The sequence below is a fragment of the Phyllostomus discolor genome, chromosome 3 (assembly GCF_004126475.2).
Source record: "Phyllostomus discolor isolate MPI-MPIP mPhyDis1 chromosome 3, mPhyDis1.pri.v3, whole genome shotgun sequence".
Lineage (NCBI taxonomy): Eukaryota > Metazoa > Chordata > Mammalia > Chiroptera > Phyllostomidae > Phyllostomus > Phyllostomus discolor.
In genome coordinates this window covers 11,930,621-11,953,974 of record NC_040905.2, presented here as the reverse complement: position 1 = coordinate 11,953,974, position 23,354 = coordinate 11,930,621, and the positions used below count along the sequence as shown (strand labels likewise).

The window sequence follows — 23,354 nt, the reverse complement described above, 5'->3', positions numbered from 1 at the left end:
GACACTTTCGTCAAGGGCAAATCCACAGTAGCCCATGCTGGGGGAGTAATCCAGAGTCCTTTACGCTTTCCCGCACGTGTGCAAAGTTCCGAGGTGTGTACATGGTCCTTTTCAGGCCCAGACACCACTTCCAAGCATTCACGAGTGTGTCCATATGTTTGCAAATTGAGGCCTGGGGGTGGTGGGCTGATCCCCAAACCCTAGCCAGAGTCGATTTCTCACCAGACAGAGCAGATCACACTGTTCACATCAGCTCGGTGGTGATTCAATCAAACAGTAACTGCAAAAATCTGCCGAACGGGTGCTGCCTGGGCCTCAGCCCATCATGTCTTTCCCTTTCTGACCTCTCCATTCTTTGACATTAAAAAAAGGAAAATTCACTTTCCAATCAATACACCACTTCTCTGTAAAAAGGAAAATTTTAAAAAAATATATGAAAGTAAAGAAAGGCACTTTGTAAACCGCGCACAAATCCGTTTCTTTCTCATCTGCTCCAAGAAGACCGGACCATTACTGAGGGCAGGGCCCGTCTCTGCGGACGTGACGGCAGCTGCTTGCTAACTGCTGGTGCTCTCTGCTTCCGTGGGGCCCCTACAGGAAAGGGAGGCGAACCCCTGCATCATTTACAGGTGCTCAGGGATGGCCCCACTTGGGACTAAACCAGTGGAAGCCAGTTTTTAGTCAACTGCCTACCAGGGTTGGCCTTAGGCACTTAGGAGAAAGAAGGTCAAGGTCAATGATGAGGCTGATAGGAACGTGTGCTCCTGGTGAGGTGCCTACTCTCCATTCCTTAAAGCTGACCTCGGGACATTCTGCAGTTTGGGTCATGAGCTTCCATAAATCACCCACTGGCTGTCCTGTTTCCATGTGCTTTGTAACACGAGTATTTAGGTGTTTGTTTATAAAAATAGGACTTATTGTGATTCAGAGCGTAAAGTTCTTGAAACCAACTATGCAGTGTTGGTCGGTAGTCCAGGAGGAAAAAAAAAACAAAACAAAAACGAGAACAGACTCAGCGGCCAGATGTAAGAGAAGATACTTGGGGCTGGTGGACTCGGCAAGGAGTAAGCATGGCTTGATTCAGCAAAAGATCATTTTTCTAAAAATTAGAACCACATTTAATATGTCTTTTTTAAAAAAAAAGTCTCATGCCTCTTCCCTCTACACACATATTTGTACATAATCCTAGACTATGATTCTGTACCTACATAATTCATAAAATGCATATGTAATATGTAGGGCCAACTGGAACTGGTGATTTAAAAGGAAATACAAAAAGCACATCACAGAAGAGTACTTGTATTTCGATGATAAAAGGCAATTACTCATGAGCTTAAGTAAGATGCATGGTATTGATGAAATGGTCTTGGCTAGAAAATATCCAGTGAGTCATGGAATTAACGTGCTGGAGATTAGAAGGACGTTGGAGATTACTTTGGCCCAGTATACCCTTCAGAGGAGACTGAGGCCCAGAGAAGGAGACTGTTCTGTATAAGGGGACATAGTTAGGACTAGAACCCAGGGCTCTGGATCTTCCATCTGCATCCTCCCATTTGACTAGTTATTTCCTTGATTTAAAAAAATATTCTACCCATGAAAACGATGAATTCAAATATAGAGAGCTGACTGACCAAGAATATAGTCTTGGCTTGGCTTAATGAGCGGCCAGTTGGTGTTATTTTTTTTCTTCTGGGATTTAGTTCAAGTTGAGTCTTTGGCCATAAGTTTGTGCTCTAATATGCCAAAATCAGATTATTTTTTAATTTTCAAGCTAGCAGAGTGATTGCTACACATCTTGGAGAACAGTGGACTATCTGGGGGGAATTTGACCTTGAAGGGCAGAGTTTTGGGTCAGGGCTACTCAAGGTGGACTGTGTCCCCTGTCCCTCTTGGACGCTCTGTGTACTTTTGCAGGTCATTCTCCACCATTATGTAAATCTTAAACTACTAATGGATTTAAATTTTTTTTCATTTATTTATTTTTAGAGAGAGGGGAAGGGAAGGAGAAAGAGAGGGAGAGAAACATTGATGTGAGAGAGAAACATCAATCGGTTGCCTCCCATACTGCCCCATCTGGGGACTGAACCTACAGCCCAGGCATGTGCCCTGACTAGGAATTGAACTGGTAACCTTTAGCTTTGCAGAATGACACCCAACCAGCTGAACCACACCACTTGGGGCCTAATAGATTTTTAAAAATTATGCCTTTTCCTTACGTACGGTGTTGTTCAGTTAAGTCAAACAGACTTGACTTATACTTTCCAAGAGAGGCGTTACCACCATGTCCTAAAATAACCTTTAGTGGCAATTCTCATCTAGGGTAGTACTTCTTAAACTTCACTACACACAGGTGTCATCCGGGGAACCTAGCACAGGGCAGAGTCTGAATCTGTCGGTCTGGGGCGGGGAGGCTGAGAGTCTCATTTCCATGCAGCGCCCGGGCGATGATGATGTGGCTGGTCCTCAGCCCAGACTTTGAGTAGCCAGGGTCTGGGGGGTTGAATGAACTGGGACACCTTTTCCAAATGTTCCCCTTACTCTTACAGTGTTTATGTATTGGGAGAATAAAGCCTAAGATCTAGTCCTTTTGCAATTCTGGAAGTCCCGTCACTGTGTGGACATCAGGAAAGGACTTGCCATCAGGTGAAATTAGAAAAAACAAACAACTAGAGGGAGGCAGTTCATGAGTCATGGATGCTGTCTTTGAAGTGGACAGCCAGGCTTTTGACCCCTCCAGCGGGGAGTCTGCCCTTGGAATGGACTCGGGGACTCTTACTACCATACCCTGGCCTTTGTAGCTGTTCCCACCACCCCACACAGGCTGTTTCTTGAGACTTTTATTTGGATGCTTCTGACGTGAGTGCTGGCTCTGCCTCTGCCAAGATTTTGCAAATGGATCTACCTCGGAGAGATACTAACTCATAGCTTTGCTCGAAACATCGGTGCTGCCAAGACTGCTCAGAAAAACAAAGCAAAACCAATCCCCTCTCTCTAAAACTGTATGCTAGATGCCACCATTCTTCTCTTTATGGTGGCTTCACGAATAGAGAAGAGAAGCCCAGAGAAGCGCAGGCACCCTAGATTAGCTCTAAGTCCCAAGAGAAGTATTCATTTCTGTCCGTGGAGAGCCCCTAAAACCCTAGGTGGGTGATTGTGGTTTAACGTATCCTGGAGATAAAAGACTCAGATAAAATGATACTATGCTGTACTAGAAATTGAACGTTGTCATCCACTTCGCATTCCTCAGTGGGGTCTGGTTGGTGTGGCATTTACTCCACAAACAAGGACCGTGTACACTGTGATGTGCTGTAAATCCCTACTACAGCCTCCTAGCAGAAAACACTGTGCGCACTGAATACATAAACAGTTGTGCTGGGAAGATAGAAAATACTCTTTTATTTTGCCTAAGTGATAGAAAAATAGTCTTCAAAAATACATTGTCGAGTGTCTGGGTTTGTATTAAAGTAGATTTTTATGTACAGTAAGGCAGTATCTATGTACTGAGCATGCTGCTGTGATTGTCCTTTAAATTAAAGTTAGCTTGGGGGATTTTTTTTTTCACTAAGAGAAGGCTAGGCTATATGATACATCATCTATCCTACTGAAATGAAACAGGAAAACATTTTAGGAGGATGCACCGCATCACACTCATTTGCCTCTGGGGGAAGAAAATTTCACTCTCCAAAATTACATTCCCTAGAGGCTTTAGAATAACAAACCAAGGGAAGGGGATAATCTGTGCTTGACAAATGCAATCACTTAAGAAAAAAAGGGAGGCATAATTTTAACCTGCATGTCAGCAATTTGTCACTAAGGTAATAACAGGCAGGGATGTAAACAGTTCTGCGAGGTGTTCCAGAACGCATCCTTTCTAGAAATTCTAGAAACGTGTTGTGTTTGATCGATCCTAACCCAATGCAAGAGGCGGGCAGAGGCGAGGCAGTTGGTTTCCGGAAGCGGGTTTCACAGCGATGCCCTCGTCTATCGCCTTCCTGTGCCACTGCACTAGCTGGACCATTTCAGCTGCCCCTGTCATGTACCACACCGTGAACGCCTTCCCCAGGGCCCACACCTGTTGGCACTGCCCCTCGAGATTACTAAGCAGCGTGCTGTTATGCCGTGGATCATGCAATTTTATAACTAACAGCAAAAAGTAAATCTGTGAATCACAGGAAATAAAAGGCTCTGTTCTGGAATCAGCTGTTGGGGAAAGAGGCAACTGGTTGAATGTGGAGCGCGGAAGGGAGTGAGCCGTGGGTCTTTAGCTGTGTCATCCTCACCCCATTCTCGAACTTTTCTCTAGCAGAGGACATGGCATGGATGCCGTGGTATTACCTGAAGAAAAAATCACATTTTAACCAATCATTCCATTAATTAAGCCATCACTGAAAAGAGTGCTTTAAGCACACAGGGTCCAGGTACTCGGACCCCGCCAGCTGGAGACCAAAGCTGCTTGGTACCCTGGCGTAGGAGGCCACGTCCTTCTCGCCTTGATTCTCTTGCAAGGACGGCGGAGGTTCCTCGACCAGCTCTTCAAAGGAAGCTGGGTTTGGAGCACGCAGATCCTGCACTAACACCAGGATTCTGTCACCTACCACCCTGGACACCTTAGTGTACTCCTGACTGGGGGCAAGGGCCCCGGACTTCTCTGTCTGGTTGCTGTTCTCTTTTTTGGGGAGCAATGATAATGCTCCGTCTTTGGTGATCTTGTGAATCGCCACGTAATCCAAGGGTTTCTCGGAGATAAAGGGGACCAGCTGCGGTGGGGTGTCTGGGTCAGCCTCAGAATGAGTGCTTTCCACTTCGCTCTGCTCTGCCGCCTTTTTCTCCCCTGCAGTCTCAGTGGTTTCCAAGGGTTGTAAAGCACGATGTTCTGTGTTGTCCAGCGAAGTGGCCAGTGCGCCTGGGGTGCCCATGGCCAGCTTACACACATCAGCAATGTTGTGGTAAGAAGCCATGGCATCCTGCAGGCTGGGCAGCTGCGGTGAAGGCCGTGTTGAAGATGGGGGTCCACTAGCATAGGAATAGGGGATTTGGCTTCCCAAGCCCAAGTTCTGAGGGACCCAGGCGTGGGTGCCATTTGTTTCAGAGCTCTCTGGTTTCTTGATGCCCTCAGGAGTGTGGAACGCAGGTGGGTTTTCCTGGGGTTCCTTATACTTTTCAGACAAGAGCGAAGAGCTGTCACAGCTGCCCAGGCCAGAGTCCCTGTTGGGAGCCGGGTGTTTGGACTTCGTCATACTCTGATCCAAGTGTTCTTTTGAACTGGCTGACATGAGCTGCTGGCTCTCACTGTCAACGACTTCTAAAAGCTCCACCAGCAAGTCCTCGCAGTCGGAAGGGAAGTCTTGGCATCCCAGGGCACTCAGTAGTTCCTCAGACTTGCCCTTCTAACAGAACACAGATAAGGAGAAAAGGCCCTTAGCTTTATAACATTCTAAATCAGCATCGAAGTCCAGGCTGTGTTCATGGCCACAGGCAGGTGGGTGTGGGAAGAGCCTAGCAGAATTCCCCACACTTTCGACCTTTGTGTACCAGGCCATCTATGATCACCTCCTGGAATACTTATTCATCTTATATTTTTCTTCCAGTCAATTTATGATTTTAACTTAGTCTCTCTCTAACCAGTAATGGTCATGAATTTAATGGGCAAGTAGTATATGCACAGATTAAAAAAACATATAACTATTAAATAAGAAAAGTTTTTGCAACATCTAAAACCACCACACGCAGGCCCTGGCTGGGTTGCTCAGTTGGTTAGAGCTTTGCCCTTTTTATGCCAAGGTGGTGGGTTCGATCCCCACCCCAGTCAGAGCACATACAAGAAGCAACCAATGAAAACATAAATAAGTAGAACAACAAATCAATGCTTCTCTTTCTGTCTCTTTTAAAAAAAATCAATAAGTAATAAAAAAGAAATTATAAAACCAGTATGTTCATACATGTGTTCAGCTCTTTGGGACTCACTGGCTCTGACATCGGGTTCTTGGACTGCTAGCCTCCTCTGCTACTTTGTAGAATCTGAAAGCAATAAGTCGCATCTCATTTCTTCCTCATCCTCTCAACTCTTCTTCTTCCAACAGCTCCCTTCTTCCCTACCTCTTCTTCTCTGGTTCACCTTTTCTCTGTCCTCTACTGCATTTCCTCTCCCCCCCCTTCCTGCCAATACATATTTTCTTCTCCTGCTTTTCCTCTCCCTCTTCCTTCTCTTTCTTTCTCATTCTTCCTCCTGCCTTCTCCTCTTACTTTCCACTCTTCTTCCTGATTCTCTGACTTAAGTCAGATACTGGTGCCTAAATCTTGGCTTTATCACTCATTAAAGGTATTGACTTTGCACAAGCTGCTCAATGATCCTCAGTTTCTTCATCTGTAAAATGGGAATAATAATGCCATATGGGAGGGTTCTTTCGAGGACCGGAGGTAATGTGACTGAGAAAACAAAAATTTTTTTTCTTTGACACAAAAAGCAGTTATCTTATCATCAAGTCTCTATGGCTACAAGGTCGAATAGACCATACTTAATTTAGTTAGCTGAGAGGTACATGTTGGCTCTATCAAGGATAGTGGCATAAGAGCACTAAACCAGGAGCCTGAATTCCAGGGTCCTGGTCCCTGCTATGATATTTACAGGCAAGGTGAATGCAGTCAAGCCAAATCCCCTGGGACTCTCTTCTCCCATTTTTAGACTGTTGGTCTTGCAGGGGCTGGGTCAATTGATCTAATGCACAGGTAACTGCTTTTACAACTATTGGCGTTGAGCTTAAGGTCAAATTGAAAGTCTATATTTCAACCTGCAGAGAAATTTAGAATGTTCTAACCCCTCTTTCCATTCAAAACACTTAAATGTAACTCCCACCTGAATCAGCCTAACCGGGCCCTGGCCAACACCAGCCCACTGCACTGACCCAGCCTCGCCCGAGCGCTCCAACAGGCAGCGGCAGCAGCAGGGTCCTCCGTTACTCTGGCCCAATGGAAAGAACACTCAAGTGGGAGCTCTCACCAAAGTACAATGAGGGTGGGGGTCGTAAGCCCTTCTTTTGCATTTAACAAAAGATTCACCTTTTAAAGAAATGGATTATTTGTACACAATATTCATGTCCGTGCTTTTGAACAGACTGGGGAATCTGCAAGCACTACCAGGTGCTACCATGTTTTCCTGGCTTTCTCTCTTGTCCTTCTGACATGTGGTGTCTCCTTGTAAGAGTGCACGCATGCCTCACATATCTTTCTCGAAAGAGGAGGGACTGTGCGGCTGGGCTGAACTGGTGGGATTGTGTGTGTGCGTGTAGAGGTAGATATTACCAGTCGTGACACGTTCTCCCCTCTGGCGCTTACCTCCAGCAGATGAGTATCAAATCCTTTTATTTTTGGCCCAGGAACTGGTGGAAGGATGCAGGTCATCATGCTGTAAAATAATGCGTGGGAGAGGATAAATAACTCGTTTTCTCACTTTGCAAATTCTAAAAGGTTGGTATTATCTGCTATGTGGACTACGGTAGGTAGGAGTTAGACCTCTGGGGCTACACGAAACTGACGAGCAACGGTGAAGACAGCAAGTACGGAGGCCAAGGCCGACATTGCTCCAGCTCACTGAGGAGGCTGATTTGCACTATTTGCATGCTCTCCTTCTCTTGATTTTAGCTGCTCTTGACAGAACCTTACTATTTCCCAACTGTGAGCTTCAGTCTGATGGAAAGAGCACCACCTTCAAAGGAGTTCATTCTGTGACATTCATTAGCACTAATAAAAGACTTTTTAAAATGGATGGACCATGCTGCAACTAATGGTTAAAATCAAGTACTTGAATTACCCTGTACGTTCCCATCATCTCAGTATTGGCTTTTAAGAGAATGATTACCCCTGACCACCAGGACTGAGAGGAAGGTTGATAGACAATGAAGTACCTATAGCCCTTCAAAGCCACTGCCCAGACCATAATCAAACAGACGACAACAGAAAGAACAGCCACAAAGATCCACACGGTGGTATCTGTATTGGCGACATCTAAAAAGAAACAGCCAGAGAGCTTTGATCACATACAGTATCATGAAATACAAGCAACAAACAAACCTAATGAAGGAAACTTTTGAACCCAAGTCCCCCCCGCCCCTTGCCTACACCTCTTTTGACTTGAACTGCAGTCTGGAGTAACATTGACCCTGGGTTAATTATTCCAATGTTATTAAATTTGAATGTGTTGCAAGTATTTTAAAGTGAGTTTTTCCAAAAGTGTTATTTTCTCTGGTACTTAAAGAAGCAATTTAAGATCACACCATCAATTGTAGTAACAATGACAGGTAATGTACGAAGTTCTTATGAAAAGCCATCAGTAACGTTAAGCTCTTTATATACATTGCCTTGCATGTAACGATGAGACTCAGCGAGTGATTACCCATTGGCATGTAACTTTAAAGTTGTAGTCCGGGATTTGAATTCAAGCCTTTGCTGCCTCTGGACCCTGCACTTTTACTTACTAAGAGCCAGGGCTGAACAGGAGGCCTGCGAGCCTCATGACCCACAGTTCAAGGCTCTTGCCAGTGTGACAAACCAGTGCGAACCCTGGCCAGGCAAGTGGTCACAGGCGCTGGGCTTTGCCATTCGGTTCTGGGCAAGACCTCTAACTGCTTCCAGTTCTTAACGGCCATTAACAGTCTCACTGAATACTTGAGAGGGCCGGGAGAACCAAGCAAGGTGAAGACTTTGTAAACTGTGAAGCACGTCAGAAATGCAAGATGAAACATTCTCTTGTGGGATATAAGCCATCGTGTCTGATGACAGTTAGAATGGAGTGCCTCTCTCATACTGGGCCTTGACTGAGAGACCACCATGTCATCGACACCAGAGACTGAAAATCAGTTCAGTTCATGCCTTTAAGATGGGATATCACCTTACAAATTCTAGGAGAACTAGCTGATGACCTTGACTCAATGACAGGGACGGGGCAGGTAGGGAGGGCAGAACGACCATCAAGCCCTCCTGAGACACAAAGAGCCCATGTCTGCAACTTCACCCTAGACCCTGGTCCTCGCCGACAGTGACCCGGGGGCGCTGCCACACCCCCAAACATCTTTGGGTTGGGCAGAGAAGTTGTAACCCCCCTTTACTCATTCCTCTGACTGAGGTTCAGAATCATTTCTTAGTAGTTACAGCATGCAAATTTTCTAAATTCAGTCTTTTCTAAAAACATTTAAGATTATAAGCAAAAGGTCGTCAAGACACTCACCATTAGGTATCTGGATGAAGTTCTCTGGGCCCCACTTACTCCAGAATCCATGGTCGGGCTTGCAGCGAACTTGGACGAGGTATTTCTCTCCTGGATATAAGCTGAAAATCTTGAACTGCGTTTGCTGCCCAGCGAAATGAGTCTGAGGAGGAGCAAGGAAAACGGAAGTCACTCTGAGCTGTGTTCTGGAGAAACGAGCTTTTCCCTTGGATGGTAAAACCGTCAGAGGGGTGAGGCCGGACAGACAGACTCAGACACCCCGCCCCGCTGCCACCGCTGCACCTTCCCAGCCCACCCCCTCTACTCCGAAACATTGTCCGCTCCTCGGTTGGCAAGGTTTCTCTCTCCCCATCGGAACTCTGTTTCAGAAAGACAAATATTCTGCATCCTACCCCCTGCCTTCTAAATTCTACTTTATAGAAGGCGACCAGTTAATAAAACTGTAAACCTGTCATTTTGTAAACCCTAATGAAATCACTGATCCGAGGGTTATTCAAGGAAATCCACTAGGCATCACGAGAGAACTGGGCATCGTGTTCTTGAAGCAACAATGACCACATAAACGTGACTTCACGATTCGGGCATCGGGTCGTGATGTCCCTGGCCCAAGGGGCAGTGTCAGTGTCCTTTATGGTATGTCAGTCAGATGCTTTGTGTCTGCTAGCATGGTGCGATAGGAAGCAATAGATGTCGCCTCTGAAGTATTCTTGCCCAAACGTGTTCAACCTGGGTCTAATCAAGTCTTCAGAGCTCATGGCTGGCTACAGGAAATATGGGGCAGAGAAGTGAGCTAAGTGATCTCCCAAAGAGCTAATCAGACAAACGCAAAATGCAGGGCATTCTATGGGGCCAGGGGCCTTGTCTCCTGAGCCCGTTGAGGCTAAAGGAACATAATAACCAGTGGTTATCATGTGTGGTCCTAGGTGGATTCTCATTGGCACAAAGTAGCTGTTAAAGATATTTTTTTTGGAAACAATTGGGAGAATTAAAATATGAATTGGCTATTTAAATGATACTAGGGAATTGTAATTACTTTCCTACGTGTGATATTATTTCGTCTATGTTTGAAAATGTTTCCTTTAAAAAAAAGACATGTACTAAAGTACTTAAGAGTGGAATATCCTACTGTGGAAATAAGTTACTGTATTATTTGTTTACAATGAAATATTTTAAAGTGACTAAAAATGCCACAGACCATTGACTGGTTACACTAAGATTTTTTTCCCTCCCACTGAGTGTCACTTAGGTGTTTTCATAGGTGCCTAGCTCTAAGATATCCTGAGGGAGGTGGGTCGGAAACCCGGTGGAGGCATTTGCTCGGTGCAAAGCAGGAATTCGCCTTGAGAGCGTTGTGAAAGTGCACCCCCAGCAATCCCACGAGAGGGGGGAAGGCCCTTCCACATGTGGGTGGCCGCATCCGCATCAGGAGGACGCCATGATGGCCCCGTAATTTGAAGAAATGACCTGCTCCCCGCGGCAAGGGCTTCACCTTTGCCAAAGGGCGAGCACGGTTCCTTCCCGAAGCTTCTGGCCGACTCACCTCCCATTCGGCTGCTTTCTCGGGCTTCAGTCGAATTTCGTACTGAAGTGTGAGCCAACCAGATCTTATGTCGATCAGGCTGGGTGAAGACCATTTTATCCACAGATACGGTTTTTGGTTTTCTGGATATTTTATCTTCAAAGTCAGGTTCAAAGGAGGTTCTGGTTCAACTGAAAATAGGAAAGAAACCCTGGGTTCACTGGAGGTGGTATTTGAACACAGAACTATATGACTTACCATTTCGTTCCGCCATGATTATGAGGCACCTTGCCCTTGATGCCAGGTGCTGGTCAGCAGGGTTGGGATCAGGTTGGAGAGAGGGACATGCGTAGGGTGCAAAGTTTGAGAACGTATTAATGGCCAACAAGGAAATGCAAGAACCTCAATGTCATCAGTCATTTAGGAAATGCAAATCAAAATCACAATGAGATAACATTTCACATCCGCTAGGATGGTTGGAATTCAAAAAATTAAAAATAGCCAGGGAGGATGTTGAAGAAATGGAAATTCTTATACTTTGAGGGGAGGGGATGTAAAATGGTGCAGACACTGTGGGGAAAAGTCTGGAAATTACTCAAATGGTTAAACATAAAATTATCATGTCACCCATCAGTTTCATGCTGTAGCCAACATACCCAATAGAAATGAAGGACGGTGTTCAAACAAAAACTCAGATGTGAATATTCATAACACTACTATTCACAATAGCCAATAGGTGTAAACAATGCCCATCCGTGGATGGATACGCAATATCCATAGACTGGAACACTATTCAGCCATAACGAGCGAGTAGGCGCTGATACATGCTATCACATGGATGAATCTGGAGAATGTTACACTAAGTGAAAGGAGCCAGATACAAAGGCCACGTGCTGTATGATTCCAGCACTACACAGGAAATGCCCAGAATGGGCAACTTTGTAGAGACGGGATGCAGATCAGTGGGGCCGGGGTAAGGAGGGACATCTGGAGTAACTCTTTATTGGGTGTGAGGTGTCCATCTGGGTCATGGAAGTGTTCTCGAAGTGGTTAGCGGGGATGGTTGCGTAACAGTGTGCGTGAACTCCAACCACTACATCGCATACTTTGAAATGGTTAAAACGGTGGATTTTATGTTCTATGTATTTTACCACAATAAAAAATTTAAGGAGGCACTTACTTTCAGACTCCTTCACGTACAAGTCTGTGAGTGCCTCCTTAAGCGTGAGGTGCCTAGGGAGCTTGCCTTGCTCAGTTGGGCTGCTTCGTAACACTTTCTCTCTTCATTTGTTACCTTCTCGAGTCACTTTCCACATCAGGTGGCAGAGAGTGAGCATAGCTACAGTGCCCTTGACTCTATAACCTACCATTACCTACAAAATGAATGCTAGAAAATTTGACACTAATCTCAATGCTTCTGTGTTACAAAGTAAACACCAAAGAAAGATTATTTTATACGTACTTACTAAACAAACATCAGTTACTCAATATAAATTTTAAAGCCAATACTGAGAAATACCACTGATAAAAAATATTGTACAAAAACCCATGTACAATGTTCAGGGTGAATAAAGCTTTCTCAACCCCAGCGTTCCTTGTGCTTTGGACCGGGTGATCCTTTGTTGCGGGGGCCACCCCGAGCAGTGCGGGATGCTCAGCAGCAGCTCTGCTCTCTGCCCATTAGATGCCAGTAATACCCTCATTCCCCTCCCTGGGCTACACTGATGAAAAAATATCCCCTGCCATTGCCAAATACCCTGTGGGGGGCAAAAGAGCCCCCTGTGGAAAATCGCTGCTTTCAAGGGATATAGCAGTTGCCTCTTTTAGAACTTCTCTTGTTTTCACTCTTTTGCCCTCAAATACTACTTTAATCTCTGAGGGCGAGGCAATCCAAGAAGGCAATCCATGAAGAAGACATCACTTGGCATTTAGCATCTTAAAGACTTCATATCGCAAATAAAGTTCTATGACGAAATTCATCGTATCCCTGCTTGTCAGTGGGGCTACCTTCTGGATTTTCTTAAACCAAGGTTACGTTCACTTTCTGCCTCCATGCTCATCGCGATGATGTGCGGGGTAGAGGGGGAGAACATATCAAGTGTGAGCCAGCTGGTGTCGGAAGCTTTCTAAGGATCAGCCACTGCTGCTAGCACGGCAGTACGACGCTATGCCAGTGAGTATTTGAGACTCCTCACCGAGTTTTCTTTAGGTAAATTGGGAAGTCTCATGCAACCCAGAACCCAGTCAGCTTCTCCTTAGGTTGTTATCAGACATGAAGGCTGACCCCAGTCCCAGCCGATCCATCTCTAGTCCTGAGATTCCCTTCGTCATCCCTGCTAAACCCCACAGGCCACGGCAGTGGCGCCGAGCCGCCCTGCAGCTCGATGTGGATCACGCAAAGCCAGAGGCAGCTCTCCGGCTGACTTCGTTTTGCTTCGCTGATGATGTTTCCAAACATTGTACTTGTGATCATGGCCTTCAGCCTGCTGTTCCGTTAGCACTCTGAACACCCCCAAATTCTTTATTTTGAAAAGAGGAGCTCCGGGTGCTAAGAAGTATATGTGCACTGAGAATTCGATTCGGACCAAGCAGCTGGAGCTCGTCCTGTGGGCATAGAAGCAGACAGACAGCCTCTAGGAGCTGCTGTTCTATGGAACAGTCTGTCCTCTAGGGAAGGAGAAGAGCAATCCCAGCATGCCCAGGGGGAAAGGGACCTGGCTGCAGGAGGAGGGCGGGAGGGGGGAATGGATAAGAGAAGCACAAATAGAACATTCCTGTTGGATGCAAGGGGACACGGAAAGAAAAGTCAAAGGAAAACACAGAAACACAGGACCCCAAATGCCAGCCTTAATGTCGTGAATGATTCAATACAAATTGGCTTAAAGTACTCAATTGATGAGGATATTGTGAATTTTCTCATTTTTTTTTTTTTTGGTGATTCATCCATAAGCCAAGAAGACTCAAACTGAGTTTGATTACTAGTAGATCCATAATGGAGTAATCAATCCCTCACCCATTGCCCTTCCCCTTACCTACGTAGGCCACGTCCACATAATATGGATTGGAGATGCTGCTTCCCATCTGGTTTGTGGCATTTACCGTGATGACGTACACTGTCCAAATGGAGGTGAACTTCCTGTTGAAGAAGCAGGAGTTGGGGCCACTGGTTTTGTAGTCTGGACACTCATAGATGACTGAATCTCTGCAATAAATTATAGATTAGGAGTGAGTAAGAAGGCAGTAAGTAAAAAGAGTCTCGTTTTTCCTTAACAGATCAATACCATTGGACTCTGGGGATCAAACCCCCGAGCTTCTGTGCCCTGCCCATGTCACGGGAGTGAGACGGGGAAGAGAATGCCGGGGAAGGGGGCGGAAGGGTCACTTTAGAGCCTTCATCACTCTGCCTCTCGTCAACCCTCCCTTTCTACAGTTTTCTGTGGGCTTCATGACACATACCTCCTGCCAATAAGCACTTGAACTTTCAACAGCCTAAGCATCACCACACCCATGATGCTGCTATTGGGCCACCTCAGGACACAGGTAACGCCTCCTGCCCATAAGCCCTGAGGGGCCAGGCACAATGCAGCATTTATTGCACATGTACGAGGTCTGTCCAGAAAAAGCCCAGCCGTTGTTAATACAACAAGAACGGTTAGCGTGGCATCGATGTAACCTGAGAGCCAAGGAGAGTGGACTGGAATGCACAGGTGTGAACAGTGATGAATTCTTTGTATTGGTCAGTGGGGGCAGTAGACGCCATTGAGTGAGCATGTGTACTGTGTGGCCGTCACATTCAAAATGGCTGAGCAAGTAGAGTAATAGATCTGCATCAAATTTTGCGTTAAGCTTGAACATTCCTTCCTCCATGGAAACTATTCAGATGATTCAGAAGGCCGCGGCTATGGGCAGCTGGTGATTGGCAGCTTCATCATGATAACACGCCCACTCACGCATCGTGTTTCATGCAGAGATTTTTTGAGAAATATCCAATCACCCAGGTGACTCAGCCCCCCTACAGCCCAGATTTGACATCCTGAGACATCTGGCTTTTCCCAAAATTAAAATCACCTTTGAAAGGGAAGAGATTTCAGACCATGGATGAGATTCAGGAAAATACCACAGGGCAGCTGATGGCAATTAGGAGAACTGTGTGAGGTCCCAGGGGGCCAACTTTGAAGGGGACTGAGGTGTCCTTGTCCTCTGTTCTTGTAACTTGTATCTTCTTCAGTAAATATCTCTATTTTTCATAGTACATGGCTCGATACTTTCTGGACAGACCTCGTATGTCAAATTACATTCCGTTTAAAGAAGACTGAGGAAAATAAGAACTGACGCTGATGCATCTCTGACTGCACTAAAGTCAGCAGCAGAGAGAAGTGACTGTGCAGAAAGACATCTCAGGCCCGCGTGGCTCGTTAGTGCGCTCTCGTTAGACTTGGAGGCCTCGGCGCGAGACTCCCCACGCGGGTGCGGGCGGCACTCCACGGGGGCTGCCCGTGCGGGCTCTGAAGTCTGTGTGCGTGACACCCCTTCGGGTCCCAGAACAGCCGACAGCTTTGTGTGACCAGGGGCGTCCAACCGTTCGGCATGTGTGGGCCACGCTGGAAGAAGAAGAGTTGCCTTGGGCCACGCAGTCAGTACACACACACATACACGCGAACAAAAACCGATGAGCCAAAAAAAGTTTTAAGCAAATTTACGATGTTGCGTCGGGCCGCGTGCAGCCTGCAGGCCGAGTGCTGGACACCCCTGGCACGGCCAAGTGCAAGCAGGCTCAGGGGGCGGGCCGGTTGTGGCCACTGGGGAGGAAGCCTTCCCTTCGCTGGGGAGGGACCCAGCTCTCCCTGGACTCCCTGGAGGGTCTCACGGAAGTGTCAACAGAACCCTCACCCAGGGACGACCTCTGTCAGTCCTCACTGCAGCCTTGGCCCCACACTCGGCCTCTGGGGGGTCCCAGATGAGCAGTTCTCTAAGGAAAATGATCACCTTCCTTTCCTTTTAAGGCTGTTTATTTTTTTGGACATGAAACGAGTTTGAAAAGTTAATGTGCCATGGTTGTCAAGGATTACATGATAGTCCTTCTACGTTGCAAAGGTAATTATTACTAAAACATTATAAATAATACAAAGTTTATAAATAAGCACCTAAAGTTAGCCAACACTTAGTGGACAGTTAGATGGGACCTCAGGCTGCACCCTAAGTGTGGGCGGGGCAGCAACAGGAAACGTTGCTACCTTGGTCGCTCCTCATCCGTGGGGGGAACACATTCTAAGACCCCAAGGAGATGCCTGAAACGGTGGATATCACCGAACCTCACATGTACTCTGTTTTTCCCTATACCTACCTATGTATAAAGTCTAATGTATCAATTAGACACAGTAAGAGATCCACAATAACTCCTAATAAAATAGAACGACTATCACAATAGGCTATAATAAAAGTTACGTGAATGTGATCTCTCCCTCTCAATGTATCTTAAAGCACTGCGCTCCACCATCGTCGTGTGACGATGCGAGGTGACGCAATGCCGGTGTCATGAGAGGGAGCCAGGGGAGTGACCCAGGTGCGGTGACGCAGCGTCGGGCTGCTGCTGCGAGGGTGACGGGGACACACCAGCACGTCGGTGCTTAGCCAGCCATCGATCTGAAAACCGCTACTGAGGGCGTAACGGGGGGTGGCCATACAGGGTGGGTACACAAAGGGATGACTCCTGTCCCAGGTGGGAGGAAGCAGGATGGTGTGACATTTCACTGTGACTCAGGATGGCACAACATTGAAATCTTACGAGCTGCTTATTTCTGGAATTTTCCATGTAATGTTTTCGGACTGTGGATGATCGCAGGCGTTACTCAAACCACGGAGCGTGACGCCGTGGATGAGGGAGAACGCTGCGTGCTGTGTCCCGTGGAGGTGACAGCCGGGTTGATGCCCGGGGAGAGGGCGCTTCCAGGGCGTTAACGGGAGAAGGGGGATGTGGGTGCTCGGGTCCTCCCCCCAGAGGCACGCGCCCGTCGGCGTCGGGCCAGGGAGGCATGGTGGCCCGAGCTCAGGAGCGGTGCTGCTTTGGCCTGCAGCGCGGCCACACTCACTTTTCCTTGTGGTAGGTCAGCGTGTAGTTGGTAGGGAGTCCTCCGTCCGGCCCAGGCTTCCACCAACACGAGAACGTTTCCTTTTCCGTAGAGCGACATTTAGTGATCTCCGGTTTTCCAGGAGGTGACTGTCCTAGAGAAAGCCAGAAGCCACTGGAGTCAGTCTTAGGGCCCATTTGATCGTTCTGCTGGTGACGAAAGCAGGTGTATGGGACCATTCAAGGGTGAGGTCTTGGGACAAGCAGGCCTAAGGGTGGGATGCTCAGAAATGCCAACGTGTTAGCGTCCAGCCACCCTCCTCGGCGGGCTGCTCTAGTGTCGGCAGGATGGGCGGGGCGAGAGAGAGAGAGAGAGAGAGAGAGAGAGAGAGAGAGGGAGAGAGAGAGGCACTTTGGGGTAGTGTTGCTGGGCTGTGTGTGTACTGTGAGATGGAGACATCAGTCACCTAGGATCGAGTGACATATCGTCACGTTCCAACAAAGAGCGAGAGTCAGGAGCGAGACGGACTGAAGTGTGGGTGGCCCTTGCGTCATCCCGTGGAGTCTGCACAGCTGATGCCGCCGCCCACATCGTGAGGGGGGCCCTAAAACGAGTTCTCCCCCGTGCCCATGCAATGCTCCCTGGCACTTCCCCACGCTGCTCCCTCACCCACACCTTTCGCCATCCCCGCACCGTCAGCCCAGTCTCTGGTCTTCTGTGTGCCCCTGCATCACCGCCACTGCTCCTCCCCCGCCCCCCTTCCTCTCTTTCCCTCCTTTTCCCTTCGTTTTCTCTTCCGTCTCTTGGGCTTTGACTGGTGACCCAGTGCCCACAGTCCCTCTCCCCATTTCTGCATCTTGGTGTTTAGCCCCCTTTTTCTTTCACATTTCCCCCCTCTCTCCTCTGGTCTTTGTGTGGTGAGGGGTGAAGGACTTCCTTGTAATTCCACGGCTGTTGGGGGTGGGTGGGCAGGAAACATGGTAAGAAGTGGGGGAGTGGGTAGCTGGTCTCCTGGTGGCCAGTTACCGGGATTATCTAAGCTCTGTGTCTAGCCCCAGCTGGCAGCCGGAAGGTCTAGAACAGAGGATATGGGAGATGCTATGCCAAGGGGATGGCGTGTTCTGGTTGCCTTATCCCCAGAGTTGTTGGTGAGCTGGCCCCTCTTCTCTTCCTTGTCTGCCAGGTCCAAGGAGGGATGCATGACCCCGAGAGTTTGCCTTGGTGCTGGGCTGGGGGGGGGGGGCACGCACCTCCCCAGCCCCCCCGTCCGTCCTCCTTAGTGCGGAGCTGGATGCAGAGCACTCACTAGCTTTGGAGCCAGGAGCAGAGAGGAGAGCCGTCAGGCGCCGGTCTCACCGGCTCTGGGGGTTCTCTCTCTCTTTTCTCTCACCCTTGTCTCCCTGCCCCTCAGGCTGGCTCCTGGGCCAGACTTCCAGCTGACGAGGACGCCAGGCTGACTGTGTCTGCTGAACTCCGGGCCCCACAGAAGCAGCCCCTGCCGGCCGGCCAGCCAGGGGCTCACCCTGCCAATCCCTGTAACCTCGCTGGTCCTCTAGGGAGAATGTCTTTGGGACAATCTCGCAAGTTGAGGCAAGGTTGTTTTTTTTTTTTTTCCTATCATGGCTGGGGGTGGACGGGGGGAGCAGAATGAGAAGTTTATTTAAAAAATCCCAAACCCTGTTGCTTGGTAAGCATTCCTGGTTTGCATCGATTTTTGCTTGGATTTTTTAGTGCCAAATACATTGCAGAAACAGCTTCCTAGCAGCCACTGACACGGACATCTTCATTTCTCACAGCTGCATTGCAAGAGGCAGTCGCCAGGGGCCTCCACCCTCTCAGTGAACACCCCGGGGAGCTGAAGGGCGCGGGACGGTCTCTTACTTACCTTTCAGGAGGTCGATGCTGAGAAAAAGTAGCAAAATGGGAATTAGCGTGGACGCCACCTGGTGCTTCATGCTGGCTCCCTTCTCTCCGTGCAGCAGTCAGAGGTCACTGGAAGGAAAGGCACCGGGAAACTTTTTTGAAATGACAGGCTGGTCAGGCACGTGCGCCGCTTTAGTCTGGGCTTGTGCACAGGATTCCTGCTCCCTGCCTCACGTGACTGACCACACAGGAGGGAAGGAATGTGGGAAAACGCAACCTGGTCAGGCAGCTTGGCCCTGAGCACCGAGCACCGACGCGCACAGGCTGGGAAAAATTCCGCCACCAGAGGTCATCAGAGGACAACGTGGAAGGGCAGCCCCGGGTGGCTGCTGGCTGCCTCCCTCGCAGGCAACCCCCACTCCCCGCACGCCAAAGAAAAACTGTGCTCTTTTGTCCCACGGTTACCTAATAATGTATCACCTGCTTCAGGCGACAGAGGGACAGAGGCCATGTGCCTTCCAGGGAACTGGTCTGGGAGGGCTCCGCTCTACCGGCCGGAAGAGCACCAGGCTGGGTGGGAGTCTGAGCACACTCGAACAACTCCGTCCAGTTGCCACAAAGTTAGGGGGGGGCTTTCTCTGGAGGCTCAGGCTGAGCAGGCTCTGGACATTTTCCCGGCTACAGCTGTGGCCTTGAACTACACGGTGAACTGTGGTGAACCCCTACATGGTTTCTTCCTCCCTGTTGGAAAGGCCCCATCACCAAGAAATGACAAGCCCCAGGAGTCACTCAAGCCCCTTGGGCTCAGAGTGTTAAGTAAAATGTGAACTTGCAGGGGTGAGAGTTCCGAGCCGTTTACTGTGAACATCAGCTTTACCCCTGGAGCGAGTTTCAAAGCCTCTGGATGTCCTTCTAAGGAAAAAAAAGGGCTTTTACAGACATTTGAAAACGGCTCATCCCAGCTCTCAGAAAACAACAGATTTGATGAACGTACTGTAAACGTTGGGAAACACACGGCATACATTTTCCTTTTCCTTTTAATTTAATTTTAAACCAAGGGAAGAATATGCAGGGGCAAAGCTGCTCCTCTCGGGACGTTTGAAATGATGGGCGTTGTCTGATGAGCCCCGAGGAGAAGACCAGCCTGGCCCAGTCTTCCTGGCCAGAGGGCAGCTCCCTGAGGGCCAGCTGGACACCACCCGACAGCTTCCTGGAGGCCGGGTCCACCTGCCCCTCCTCCCCCCGCGAGGCCCTCAGAAACACGAGTCTTAGCGACGAGACAGGTTTGGGGCACGCGGGCGTCACTGAGTGAGTCTCTCGTATCGGAGTCCTGGGAGGTTGTGGGTGTGCTATTCTTTGGGGACCTTCTTGTCATTCTTTCAGGACTCCTCTCAAATGCCCTCCCGGACTGTATGTTCTAAATATATTTTTTAAAACCCTCACCCGAGTATTTCAATCCTCTAAAGCGGGTGATTTCATAGCGAGAAGGAGGGAGAAAGCATGAGAGAGAGAGAGAGAGACATTGATTGGTTGTCCCCTCTATGTGCCCTGTTGGGGGACCGAACCTGCAACCTAGGTACGTGCCCTGACCGGGAACTGAACCTGCAGATTTTGGTGCATGGGACAGCGCTCTAACCCACTGTACCACCCGGCCAGGGCCCACATTGCACGTTTCTAAACTGCCTGGTCCATCTCACCTCTCAGGATCCTCTATTTAAATCAAGTTGTTAAAGACTCATCCTGGGTTTAAAATCAGGCCTGCTACCTATGGGGCACTTCCTGTGGGCCGAACACCGTGCTAGGTGCCCAGTCATTTAAATTGCATTCAGCCCTCCTCTCACAGGAGCCCCTCCAGCAGCCCAGGTTGTCACCAGCCCTTTCACCAGATGAGGACACTGAGGAGCAGAGAGGACTAGTGAACTGTCAGCTGCATGTCACCGGGAGAGAGAGAAATCGGGCAAGTCTGAGAGAAGCTGAGGCATCGTCCGCCCCCCTTGGGCAGGCCGTCTGAGAGACAATGGAGACAACAGCAAGGGACCCACAGGGGGCAGCGCGCCAAGCCCCGGGCGCCCGGCGTGGAGTCAGGAGGGCCGGGGCTCAGAGAGGCCGCCTCAGCTACCGCCCGGCTTGTTGTGCCTGGGCGTCTCAGACACCCGACTGCCACTAGTCCAGCTTCTTTGGGTCTGTGGAGCCCCGGAACGCTTCTTTGCCCTGGCGGTGTCAGCCTGGCACGGGGATGGAAACTCTACCCACTGGCCAAAGGGTTTCTATACTATCTTCTCACCGATCGTTCCCTGGGCTTTGGGGCATCGGGTCAAAATGCTTGAGAGTGACGTGCTATGTGCATCACCCCCTCGGGCGAGGTCAGATGCTCTCCGAACCTCTCGGCCAAACCAGGGCTCCATTTGCTTTGGGAAAAAAATGCCTGGCTGGGGAGCAGGGTGCAGGGGCCAGGCAGGCAGAGCAGCTATCGTGGCGCTTATGCCGTCTGGTGCCCTGATCCGGGCTCACAGTGGTTCTCCTAAATGAAATTTCCCCAGAAAAAAAAGCCTTCAGAAAATATCTTCTGGACTGCAAAGGAGCCACTTTGCCCAGGATTTCCTGAACTACTGGGCACTTTCTGATGCAGTGACACCCCTGTGCCGGCGGGGGGGTGGGGGGGGCGGGCGGTGAAACATACACATAGGGGTGTCCTTATTGTGTTTGAACAGGGACTTCCCAGTGCTTTCTGCGTCTTATTCCCAGCAGGACAAAGGCAGCGGGGGGAGCGAGCCCTCAGAGAGAAAGACGGCCACAGCTGCTCTCTCCTGAGGGAGCTGTGCTGACACCGGTCACACCTCCTGGCTTTCCCAGCACCGGGCACACCTCGCACTGTCACTGTTTCTCATGGCCCACAGACACTTGGTTGGGGATACATTCGGTTTTTGTCCTTTTCAGTCCGCTCCCCAACTGCAAGCAGGCACAAGGTCAAGATTACTCACCCCAGTCGGGGCTGGAGCAGCCGAGGAGGATCCAAGGGCTGTTTTTAGTTACGGGTGTAGTGGCAAACGGCTCCAGATAGTTGGAGTCCAGTGAGGAGAACGTCAGCCCCACTCCTCTGCCCGGGGACAGTTATCTTGGCTTCACCCCTCACCAGCTCTCTGTGCACGGCTACGGTTTGGAGGGGGGAGACCTGGAGCGAAAGAGCAGGTCTGCGGCCAGTCGGCAGCCCCTGCTCCTTGCCCTGACCAGCTGCCTGGCCCCCTCGCTTCTGAATCCTTGAGGACCCTCCCTTCTTCAGGTTCCTCCCATGATCTTATCTTTTCTTTTTTTTTTTTTTTAAGATTTTATTGATTTATTTTTTAGTGAGAGGAGAAGGGAGGGAGAAAGAGAAGGAGAGAAATGTCAAGGTGCGGTGTCCTCTCGCACACCCCCTGTTGGGGACCTGGCTTGCAACCCAGGCACGTGCTCTGACTGGGAATCAAATGGGCGACCCTCTGGTTCTCAGGGTGGCACTCAGTCCACTGAGCCACACCAGCCAGGACACTCCCGTTATCTTATTCAAATACGCCTTCCCTCCGGCGATGTCCTACTGTGGCAGGGCCCCACAGGACCCTCTTCTCCTTATCAGTGCTGAGACTGCCCAGACCTTCTCTTGCTAAAAGCTTCCCTTCATTGCCCTTTTCCGTTAAAGCCAAGTGTCTTCGTCCTGGCCAACCGCTGAGAAAGAGGACCGGCACTTCTTGCCCTGGTAGCTTGCTGTTCTGAGAAACGAGAGCTGCTCTGGGTGGGCAATAAGGGCCGTGGTCCCATAGCCTGTGCAGGTCCCACTCTCTATGGTAGAAAATGCGGGTGCACAGCACAGCAGGCAGCGGCCCCTCCTGAGTCCCAAACCACTGACCTGAGACTCCGCTGTCTATGAATCTGCACATTCCGGTGCACCCAGAACTCGAGCCAGAGCTGAACACCAGCCGTCTCGGCTCCACCATGCTGTGGGACCTGCTCAGGAGTCCTGGTACCAGGCCACCCCCAGAGCAAGCATGGTCCCCACCTTGGCCTGCCTCATCGCCACTGTCCCCCTAATGTTCCACTCAGATTCTCGAATTATTTCCCCTGGAATGGACCACGCACACCAGGAAGGGATTCTGAGGACCTCCCTAGTCCTTGCAAGCCCAATGCAAATGGACAAGCCCTGCCCAATCCAAGATCTGGACTTCTTTAAAGGCTGTCATACAAAAATGTTGACAAATCGTAAGTATTCTGCTCAACGAGTGACCGCAAAGCGAATGTTCTCACGTTACGACCAGGCCAAGGAAGAGAACACTGGCAGCACCCCGGCACCCCCACCCCGGATGTCTTCTCCCAGTGTCTCCCGGCCCTTCCAGCAGAAACCACTCTTCTGACTTCTATCACTACAGACTCGTTTTGCCTACTTTGGGACTTGGTAGGAATAGAATCCTGCATTGTGCATTTTTGAATACACGTGTCTGGCTTCTCTCATTTCAGGTGGTATGAATCAGCCTTGTTACACGTTGTTTCACAAAATTCATTTTCACGTCACTCCTATCTCATTGAATAAAAGACCGCAGTTTATTTATTCATTCTACTCCTGATGGACATGTGCCAGTTTGGGGCAAACTTTGGATTGTGCGAAGACTGATCAAGGCTAAGATGGTGGGGAAGCCCTGCCCCCTCCCAGCCACGT

The 23,354-nt window shown here is 49.3% G+C and overlaps 1 protein-coding gene and 1 non-coding gene across 3 annotated transcripts in view; one reads left to right on the top strand and one right to left on the bottom strand.

Annotated features, from left to right (window-relative positions):
• Positions 1–2,195: 2,195 nt before the first annotated feature.
• Positions 2,196–23,354, bottom strand: part of PRLR (prolactin receptor) — a 147,089-nt gene continuing 125,930 nt past the window's right edge. The window contains exons 3-10 of one of the 2 annotated variants that reach the window (XM_036020216.1): positions 18,693–18,799; positions 16,829–16,961; positions 13,772–13,941; positions 10,761–10,930; positions 9,221–9,362; positions 7,902–8,001; positions 7,333–7,402; positions 2,196–5,384 (exon numbers count right to left, since the gene is read on the bottom strand). In XM_036020216.1, coding sequence (XP_035876109.1) covers positions 4,383–5,384; positions 7,333–7,402; positions 7,902–8,001; positions 9,221–9,362; positions 10,761–10,930; positions 13,772–13,941; positions 16,829–16,961; positions 18,693–18,762 — 1,857 coding nt within the window. In that variant the 5' untranslated portion in view covers positions 18,763–18,799 and the 3' untranslated portion in view covers positions 2,196–4,382. Of the gene's footprint in view, positions 5,388–7,332; positions 7,403–7,901; positions 8,002–9,220; positions 9,363–10,760; positions 10,931–13,771; positions 13,942–16,828; positions 16,962–18,692; positions 18,800–23,354 lie in introns of both variants that reach the window. The other variant, XM_028527332.2, reaches the window with a different exon arrangement.
• Positions 5,736–5,809, top strand: TRNAK-UUU. The gene has a single exon. It is a non-coding gene; the product is annotated as a tRNA-Lys (tRNA).